This window comes from Pseudoliparis swirei, chromosome 1 (genome assembly GCF_029220125.1).
Source record: "Pseudoliparis swirei isolate HS2019 ecotype Mariana Trench chromosome 1, NWPU_hadal_v1, whole genome shotgun sequence".
NCBI classification, from domain to species: Eukaryota; Metazoa; Chordata; class Actinopteri; order Perciformes; family Liparidae; genus Pseudoliparis; species Pseudoliparis swirei.
The window spans coordinates 11,303,736-11,314,004 of NC_079388.1; the positions used below are offsets into that span (position 1 = coordinate 11,303,736).

Below are 10,269 nucleotides of genomic sequence, written 5' to 3' on the forward strand. Positions count from 1 at the left end.
CTTGTGTTCCATTATATTTGCTAGAAAGCATCAAACATGACAAGTGACAACAATTCAGAATCTACTTCAAAACATAAAACACAAACACTTTTATGAATTCATTAAACCTCTCCTGAAGAAGCCCACTCTGGATCCAGAGGTGTTGGCTAACTACAGACCGATCTCTAACCTCCCCTTCCTCTCCAAGATCCTTGAGAAAGTGGTCGCAAATCAGTTGTGCGACTTTCTACATCATAATAGTTTATTTGAGAAATTTCAATCAGGATTGAGAAAACACCACAGCACCGAGACGGCACTGGTGAAAATTACAAATGACCTCTTAATGGCAGCAGATAAAGGACTCCTCTCTGTCCTGGTCTTGTTAGACCTTAGTGCTGCATTCGACACCATTGACCATGACATCCTGTTACAGAGACTGGAGCAGTCGATTGGCATTTCAGGCACGGCACTAATTTGGTTTAAATCCTATTTATCAGATCGATCACAATTTGTATTTGTAAACGATGACGCCTCGATAACCACCAACGTTAATCACGGAGTTCCACAAGGTTCTGTGCTTGGACCAATTTTATTTACCTTATACATGCTTCCTTTGGGCAATATTATCAGGAAACATTCCATAAACTTTCATTGTTATGCAGATGATACTCAACTATATCTATCGATAAAACCAGAGGAGAGCAACCAACTCGGTAAAATTCAAGCATGTCTTAAAGACATAAAAACATGGATGACCTGCAACTTCTTGATGTTAAACTCAGACAAAACCGAAGTAATTTTAATCGGCCCTGAGCACCTCAGAGATCAATTATCTGGTGATGTGGTTTCTGTAGATGGCATTGCCCTAGCATCCAACACCACTGTAAAGAATCTTGGCGTTATCTTTGATCGGGACTTGTCCTTTAACTCCCACGTAAAGCAAATCTCAAGGACTGCATTCTTTCATCTACGTAATATTTCAAAAATCAGGCACATCTTGTCTCAAAAAGATGCAGAAAAATTGGTTCACGTTTGTTACTTGAGACTGGATTACTGCAACTCCTTATTATCAGGCTGCTCTAATAAGTCTCTTAGGTCCCTCCAGTTGATCCAGAATGCTGCAGCTCGTGTTCTCACTAAAACTAAGAAAAGAGATCACATCACTCCTGCACTAGCTGCTCTGCACTGGCTCCCAGTAAAATCAAGAATCACTTTTAAAATTCTTCTCTTAACCTACAAAGCCTTGATTGGTGATGCACCATCATATCTTAAGGAGCTTGTAGTACCATGTTGACCCACTAGAGCTACGCTCACTAAATGCGGGACTACTTGGAGTTCCTAGAGTCTTAAAAAGTAGAATGGGAGCCAGAGCCTTTAGTTATCAAGCTCCTCTTCTATGGAACCAGCTTCCACCTTCAGTCCGGGAGGCAGACACAGTCACCTCATTTAAGAGTCGACTTAAGACCTTCCTCTTTGACAGAGCTTATAGTTAGGGCTGAATCAGGTTCACCTGGTCCAGCCCCTTGATATGTTGCTATAGGCTTATAGCTGCCGGGGACGTTTTAGGATGCACTGAGCACCTATCTCCTCTTTTTCTCTCCTTAGGATGAATTTTCATCTCTCAATCACACGTGACTAACTCTGCTTTCTCCCGGAGTCCTTTTGACTTCACGTCTCATGGGGTCATCGGACCCTATGAGACGGCATAGATCCTATCTGCCTGATGGATCATCGAGGTCTGGGTCGTGGAATTCCTGCTCCTGACTACGCCACTGTCCTGTTGAGACTCCGCCCACTGTTGAGACTCCGCCCACTCCTCCTCCCCACCGCCATCTGCCTGATGGATCGTGGAGGTCTCCATCGTGGAATATGCCTACTATGAACTATTCATACACTCTGTCACATTCATTGAATGTATTTTAACTCTAAATCTGTCCTTCTGTACACATGACATCTATTGTTCTGTCCATCCTGGAGAGGGATCCTCCTCTGTTGCTCTCCTGAAGGTTTCTTCCCTTTTTCCCCCCCTGAAGGGTTATTTGGGAGTTTTTCCTGGTCCGATGTGAGGTTTTGGGGTAGGGATGTCTATGTGTACAGATTGTAAAGCACTCCGAGACAAATTTGTAATTTGTGAAATTGGGCTATACAAATAAACTGAATTGAATTGAATTGAATTTATTTGCATACATTTTGAGTTTTTAGATTTAAAAAATAAGTGTTAGGATTTTGTTTACATTAGTTGTTTACATTTGTGACTATTGAAAATTAAACAACCATCTGTGTTGTTTGCACTGAGCTATGACTATTGTGCCACAGGTTTTATGCGCTTTGTGCATTATTGAAATTAAATAACCAACCGTAAACCATGGTCTCACAATAATAACAACGACATGTATTACGAATAAGGCCTAATATAATGTTTCCCTCTGTGGTGGTTTTGACAGGTCAGTCTGCATTCCATGCAACACTCACCTGTCATACCAGCCGATGCATCCACTTATAAAGTTCCTCTAAAGACAGCACTTGAGATTCAAACTAGCGATGTTTTCGGCTGTTTTGATTGGACAGTATATATTTCATATGCAACACGCGCCCGTCTAAAAACAGGGGGATCCATTCTCTACATGTAAAGAAATATAAGCTGTACTGTATCTGCTTGCATCTCCCTGCAGAGTGATTCAACTTGTGTTTATTTATTTATATGAATAAGATCGGTTATCGGGAAATATTTTAAGTAACAGTTACTTTTAACTGTTACTTTTAACTGCACAACTCGGTACAACGGGATTTGAACTGAACATTTGTTAAATCCGATAAACTGAAGCAGACGCGCAGTTCCATGTCCGTCCACAAGATGGCGAGCTCCGACAGAAGGACAACGTTAGTTACCATGGTACGTCACTTCCTCCTTCTTGTCCTTTGTGGTTCCAGCGTCTTCGCCGGTCAGGATACACACATGGCTAAACTGAGCAACGAATCCAAACAGCGGCTGCAGCAGCTGTTCCAATGCAGCCAGTTTGTCATCCGATGGGGTTTTATACCCACCGTGTTGTACCTCGGTCAGTATCCGGACATAAGCAGGTGGAGGACGGCTGAGGGGACCTGTCTCTCGGACGTTAGCTAGTTAGCTTAGCGTTAGCACACCAGCTGGCTGGGAGTTAGCTGTAGCTCTTTTTAGATTGTGTTGGCACCATTTATAGAAACAATATATAGAGATAAGAAGACAAGGCTCCCAAACCTATTTTAGTTGTATTTATATCAAAGAAATTGGTTGATTAGTCTTAATGTATACCACGTAGATAGGCTGAGTATACTTTAAACGTAATAAGTAGTATAACGTTACATGTGAAGTCTGTCCAGGCATGATGGTGCATAATGTGTGCAGAAGTTGTGATTATGTGAGTGCATTGCTTCGAGAAGCCACAAAGTATAAGATGAAACTGCCCGTGATCTCCTCATGAAAGCAAGCTGTAGCACCTTTACCTGTGTGATTGTTAAGATAGCAGGCTATCAGAAAGAATAACAGCATGCGAGATGAGGACTGGGCAGGTGTCTTAGACCCCGTTTACACGATGGGAAAACGCATATATTTTCATGCGTTTTGGCCTTTCATTTACACAAAAAGGAGGTTTTTTCACGGAAAACGATCATTTCTAAAAACTCCGGCCAAAGTGGAGATTTCTGAAAACTCTGTTTTTGTGTTTGCGTGTGAAGTAGGTCAAACGGAGTTTTAGTTTGTTAAACGTCACAGTATGCGACTAAAAATGCTTCACGTCATGTGAGCGTCCTATGTTTACAGTTAGTTTGCTTAGGTGCGCCCGAGTTATTTCCTCCTTGACATGAGGATACTCCTCGGACGGGTACTGTTCTAAGAACAATGCCAACATCATACCTGCAAACTTGTCACCTTTCGGTGAAATTAACCGTTTTGAACTCAAAAATAGGTCATCCACGTGAATCGTGGAGATCGTTTTTTTTTTTTTTTTTCACCGTCCTTGCCCGCCTTGAGATTGCAGTGAGACGGAGAAAAAGTGAAAGGTGCTTCTGCGCTTCAGAATAGAACTTTTGATGGGCGTGTCGCGTCGCGGCCAATCATCACATCAATGTCCCACATCGTTGGGGGGTTCAGGTTAGTTGAATGTTAGCCCGCCCATCTACCTCCTGTCTGTCACTGTGTAGCGATGCGAAAAAATAAAGTAAGTTAAACACATGTGCACCATGATTATTTTTTTTAGTCTCGATTCTCGAAGAGAGCGGATCACGCGCGCGCTGCGCCCGTGCTGAGCTGTTCACACACTGCGCTGCGCAGCACAGCGAGAAGAGCGAAGTGCACAAGACTTCCGGAAAAAAAAAATAAAAAAAAGATGCCAGAAGTGAAATGTTTCAGTCCGTAATCTGTGTAACTCACAGCTGCTCATCCTGATGAACTGTGTATCATCTGGTCAACGACCTCATAGTATCATCAATGCATCAATGCTATGATGGAACCATGTAGTTTTCATTCATATCGTATAATTAATAATATATTATTGTCATTTGTGCTGTGTTGAAAAAAAAAAAGAACCATAGGCTCAAAGATTATTTTTTTTATCACTATTATAGAGATATATATCTCTCCATTTATGGTACCATATATATTTTATGGTATTGTATTGAATTCTGGGTATTTATATTATTGCATGCATATAATGTATAGAAGTTATAATGTAATATCATGACAAACAGGTAGAGACGGAACAGATCAGGAGGACTGGAACAGGTTCAGGCCAGCTGTAATTTTCAAAACATGAAAAGGACTTAACTATATTAATGATAATGACAGTTGTATATTGTTATTTAATTTATTTATTATTAGAGGAAGAGGAGGAGTTTTGTTGTTATTTTATTTTTATATATTGTTATCAGAATATATGGTCATTTGTGTAAAGATTTAAGCAAAGTAATGAAATCTTACAACAAGTGTTGAGGTGAAAAAAAAAGTCAATGTGTCCCCCACTGTTGTCAAAAAACCACCTCAACCCCCCCCCCCTCATCAATTTGCCAACATATCCCTATATTTAGTTTGGCATGATTCCCAAGCCACATTATCGAGTGCTTTATTTGCCTTATAATCTAAGGCGACTCGAAGCAGCAGCTCCACTTCGCTGTCTGTCCATACAAATGAACCTCGCGCCATATTTACTCGAAAGGAAAAGGAAGTTGATCGTGTTTTTCGTAGTTGTTGTTGGTTTTGAGAATTCTGATTGGTTTGCATGTCTTTATCCTTCTCGTTACACTGCCGACTACAGGTTTGGCATAGTTATGATGGCGCCCGGGGGCGTATAAACAGAAACTTTTTTGAAAACGACCTTATGTCTACGACGTTATTTTTGAAAACGGAGGGCCAGAAATATTTGTTTCTGTAAATACCCGGCTATGTGTAAATGTGGCCTTAGACTCTCAAGAGGAACAGCTTTAAAACAAGGCATGCGTGTGGATATGTATATCTGTATCCTATGTCAAACACCGTGGCTTTTTGGAGTAGAGAGGGAAGTTCAGACGTTTGCATGTGTGCCCTTACAGCCGGTGGATTTGCCCTTTTGTGAGTTCTCTGACTTTCGTTTATTGGAAACACCAACACCTCCCTTTCTTTAACCCTTTTTTTCATGCATTTCTTCCTCGCAACTCGTGTACTTTCGGTTTTGAAGGTTTAAATGAATCCCTTTGATTTAGTCAGACACGTCAGACTCTCTTCTGGGAAACGGAAATCCTCCTTTTCCTCCATGACATCGTGAATGAATAAGTCATAACGCTCCCGTCTTTTTCTTGAGATTCGGTTGCATCATCGTCGATCCTGTCCATGACCCTTGAGTGAAACCAGAGCAGGGAAATGAGTTTTCCAGTCTGTGTGGGTCTGTGAATCAGACGTGATTATAACTGCTGAACAGAGATGTAATCACACAGTCCCTTTCACCCAATTCCACTATGTTGAAATATTCAAGACCTCGTGGTTTTCAGAGATCTCTGATGCGATAATGCCGTGGTCATCAAACTGGGCTGTCTTGCAGATATGAATTGTAATTCGCTGAGCCTTACTATGTAAAGTATATGCCAGTTGCTATACTATACTCGATGATTGCAGATAGTTGTAATAATATCTTTTGGAGGAACTATTACGTTTGCTGTCACATGTTTTAATAGCTCTGCTTTTGAAATGTAAACCAGTATGCTTAAAATCTTCTTTATGCTTTTTATTTGAAGGTTTCAAACGAGGAGCAGATCCAGGAATGCCTGAGCCCACAGTATTGAGGTAAATACAGTTTGTTTTGCGATGCATGCTTGATGCTAAAGGGGGTTCTCGCAGCATTGCACCCAAGGCACCTCTTGCCATGAGTGGTGGAATAGTTGGACTAATTGTTAACTAGGTGTAGATTTCAATTCATCAATTGGCACCAAAATGAAATCTGTATTTCTGAGTTGTGATCTCGTGGAAAGTCATAACAATTAAAAACCTAATCATTTCATTTAACTTTATGGTTCTCAATAATTTGCTGCGCATTTAAGATGTCAAGAATGTTGCTATTTTTTGTCCGTTATCTACTCATCAGAAATATTTATATCGTAGCAAAGTGCGTCATAAGATGAAGAAAAAAAGGCGCCTTGGACTCCTGTAAATCCTGTCGATTCATTTATCGAGGAGTTAGCTATTTTTATCTTTAGTAAGTGAGAGAAATAAGGTGAATGTAATGCATTGTACAGTTGGTTACTTGGAAAGAAATTCCCGATGGTACATTTTTCAGTGATGATACATTAGCACTTGGGTGAACTGTGGAATTTCTAGTTGAATGTTTTATTTCTCTTTTCTGTAGTTTGCTTTGGGGCTAAAGAACGTCTCCACACAGCCGGCCCCCTCCCCTCACCGAGGCCATGTGACCCACCTGTCATTGGAAATCCAGGACATTATTTCTTTACTTCCCTCTCCATAAATCATACTGTCCAATATCCGAGAAGTAATGAATGCATGTTACGCGTGGCCATGCTGTTCATGTCCACACATGCAGACGTAGAGATGCATCGAGTGTGGCTACTACACGGACGGAAGATATTTGCATCAACAAGCTGGAATCACTTCATTCCTAAAAATATGTGGTGCTGACTGGATTATCTGTTGGTGTGTTGCTGGGAATGTGACGGCGATGTTTGGATACACCATTCATTCCATGTTTTCCTTTTTTTAAATTTGTAATTTAAGAAATTCTGAGAATAAATCCACAAAGAACTGAGTCACGTCGATCACTGCATTGGTTTTGTCTTTCTTTTTTTGCGGTTTGACCGCATAGTTCCCGGCCTCCTATGAAAGCCAACAGATTAAATATATGATGGCTCGTGGAAAATGTCAATGTTATTGCAACCCTGCAATGTGTGAAGTGTTGGAATGAAGAAACGTGATTTAATAGATACATTTTTATTTCTGCATGAGTACAAAATATGAATTCCAGTCACTTGTTGGTCATGTGCGTATAGAACACAGCTCATCCCATAATAAATTCAACCGCAAATTCAGTTTCACAATGTAAATAAAAAAATATACTGTGAACAGTAAATTGTTGTAATTTGTGACTCAAAAAATATATATTATAAAAAGTAATAGTCTTAACTGCTGCTCAAGTAATGTCTTTGTAATTCATTGACACAAACATAACTTAGTGCAAGAACCCCACCATCATGAACTTTACATTGATAATAAATAACAATTGTCACCGAGTATAAATAGAATAAATAAGTTGCGCAGTAGTGGCCAATTCAGGCCCGAGTCCTTTGAGATTTACACAACCATATTGTCAAACGTGCAGTCATTCCCTCTTAAAATCTAAAACACTTCAGTGTGAGAACAGCAGTGTCAACGCCACCCATTTTCCATGAGATAGTGCTTCATAAATATTTTTGAGTTATCTCATCTTTAAACTTTCGGCTATAGTAACTGATGGGTGCCAAAAGCCTGTCGGCCATTCTTCCCTTCCTCCTTTTTAGTAATAGCTCTTTTGCTATCGACGAGGAAGTGGTGGAGCTGGCGCAGGATGCTGTGTGCAGTCATCTTTCTCTGGAAGGCGTCGAGGTGGTCGAGGCCCGCCAGCAGCTGCGCCTCCTGGCTGCTGCTCAGTGCTGTGACCTGTTCCGGGTTCCTCATCTGTGGGGCAGAAGTGAAAGTGGGATAACATGATCAAGCAGTGCTGTATCGTAATAATAACCCGAGGATGTAATCCAATTTCTTCCTAGGTAATTGACATCAAGTCGTGATCAAAACTGTAAATAGTCGAGCACTTTTTGATGATGCACTTTTATTTTAGTACAATTTTGAATGCACACCTTTTACTAAAAATGGAGTGTTGCTATTTTTACCTGATCAAAGCATCTCAATCTCATTCACATCGTCACAAATGGATGAGCTTGCATCTCAGACCCACCTTGTGTTTGATCAGGTTGATCAGGAGGCCGCTGTAGTATTTGACCACGGAGCAGATCAAGTTGCCGGGGTACTCCTTCTCCACATGCTTGAGAAGAACCGTGTAAATACGCAGGCCGTGGGCCAATCTGTGGAGACAAGCCTCCTGCAGGAGAGAGGAAGAAGATTAACATCAGTGCTCAACCAGTTTCTTATATCAGTGTAACGGGGCAAGGAAGGAGGAGACACACACCTTGCTGAAGTTGGAGAGAGGACAGCCTGCTGGAAGGGATGGCACTTTGTAGTTCTCCAGAAAATGATATTTCACCTCATGTTGGAATTCATCTTCAAACTGAGTGGTTATGAATAAAAGATGGAGGTCAGTTGAGCCTGTTTACTTAAACATGCTCAGAAAGTGAGAAGAAAGTCAGCCCACTCTTCTCTTCACATGAAATGAAACTCAGTTCCGTGACGTTTCCTGGAAGACAAACCGCTTACCTCCTTCTGGTGGCGTCTGGTTGCGCCAAGGACCGCGTGCCAGACCGGTGAGACGCCCAGTAGGTCAGAGGGCCCCGCCTGCTCCTCACCTGAGGGCTCACCTGCCGGCATGTCGGTGGGCGTGTCTACGAGCGGAGCTCCGGAAGCGGACAGCAGCAGAGCGGCCAGCGTCACCGCAGAGAGGAAGACACGCGGACTGAAAGGGTGCTGACTGACTTTTGAGGGCATGTTGAGCTGCTGGGAGGCACTTGTTGAGCTTCCACTGGTGATGCTGAGGGCCAGAAGAGGTTGCGTTGGCTTTGCCACGAGCCGTCATTTTATATTCTTCAGACGGGAGGGACTTCCCAATATCACCCTGCAACGGGCACGAAATCAAAGGCTTGCGTCAAGCATCCGGTCTGGCATCCGGCTGATGGTGATTTCATGTTGATGGCACATGTTAATCATCAAAATGACCAGAGGTAGCATCAATGTTGTGTTTACAGGATAGTTGTAATTAAAGGATAAACTTAACTTTTTAAACACACACACATAGTCCTGGGGGGAAAGTCCAATGATATTTCTCGCCAAATAATTTGAAGGGAAACTCCATCTAGCCTATAACCATTTGCATAGCATGATAGATTAAATACATGGTGACTGGAAGTCAATTATGTATTGGATTATTTATTTCAATCCCACACTGAGGGATTAGTTTCATGTCCAGTCAATGTGTAGGAGTGTTAATCCGATAAAATGATCAATATCTGCCACACTGGTCTATCAAATAGTTATTATTATGATTCTGGTAATGAATCTACGGAATAAAGACCACAATGACATCTTTGTACAAGTTTAATTGGCGCACGTGTTTTGTCTCATGCAATCCGTGATTTTCTTCTTGTTTCTTCACAGTTCTCATGTTCCTTTTCCAATATTAGTCAAGACTTTCCATGAGTAAGTTTGATGAGGTCGTACTTTAAAAACACATCCTGATCACACAGCGTGTAAGATCATATTAATTTGAAATGAATGTGACAATGATCAGCAATATGATCAAATACGGAACTTTAAATACAAATACATTTCACTCAAATTGTTCCTTGAGTTTTTGTGAATTACAATGTAGTATCACACTTACCTGTTTGAGTTATCACAATACATGTGATTATAGCTCATATTGGTGATGGGGGCACTTTACAATATGATGATAATAAAGCAAACGCTTTCTAATTATTTGGTTTCAGCCTATCTGGAAGACACTAATTGGCATTCTAGAATTGGTGCTTTGAGCTGTTTTCTCAGACAGATCATTTCACATCTTTCACAAAATAAATGTTGGGACACCACAGGGCACAATGCGAAGCCCATCGACGTCTCCCTCATAGAAA

At 41.2% G+C, this 10,269-nt stretch overlaps 2 protein-coding genes across 2 annotated transcripts; one reads left to right on the forward strand and one right to left on the reverse strand.

Annotated features, from left to right (window-relative positions):
• The first annotated feature begins 2,896 nt into the window (after positions 1–2,896).
• Positions 2,897–7,241, forward strand: tomm7 (translocase of outer mitochondrial membrane 7 homolog (yeast)). The gene is made up of 3 exons (XM_056412174.1): positions 2,897–3,038; positions 6,220–6,268; positions 6,828–7,241. Exons 1-3 carry the CDS (start codon positions 2,936–2,938, stop codon positions 6,841–6,843), a joined length of 168 nt encoding a protein of 55 aa, XP_056268149.1. The 5' UTR covers positions 2,897–2,935; the 3' UTR covers positions 6,844–7,241.
• A 100-nt stretch (positions 7,242–7,341) lies between these two features.
• LOC130198054 (interleukin-6-like) lies at positions 7,342–9,127 on the reverse strand. Its single transcript, XM_056421113.1, has 4 exons — positions 8,900–9,127; positions 8,655–8,753; positions 8,424–8,567; positions 7,342–8,146 (listed from the first exon to the last, which is right to left on the reverse strand). Exons 1-4 carry the CDS (start codon positions 9,125–9,127, stop codon positions 7,931–7,933), a joined length of 687 nt encoding a protein of 228 aa, XP_056277088.1. The 3' UTR covers positions 7,342–7,930.
• Between the last annotated feature and the right edge of the window lie 1,142 nt (positions 9,128–10,269).

Coding starts and splice junctions, on each gene's coding strand:
- LOC130198054 (XM_056421113.1), bottom strand. CDS start 9,127: ATGCCCTCAAAAGTCAGTCAGCACCCTTTCAGTCCGCGTGTCTTCCTC. Junction 8,754..8,899: donor CCAGACGCCACCAGAAGGAG/GTAAGCGGTTTG, acceptor ATAACCACTCAG/TTTGAAGATGAATTCCAACA. Junction 8,568..8,654: donor CTCTCTCCAACTTCAGCAAG/GTGTGTGTCTCC, acceptor TCTCTCCTGCAG/GAGGCTTGTCTCCACAGATT.
- tomm7 (XM_056412174.1), top strand. CDS start 2,936: ATGGCTAAACTGAGCAACGAATCCAAACAGCGGCTGCAGCAGCTGTTC. Junction 3,039..6,219: donor ACCCACCGTGTTGTACCTCG/GTCAGTATCCGG, acceptor TTTTATTTGAAG/GTTTCAAACGAGGAGCAGAT.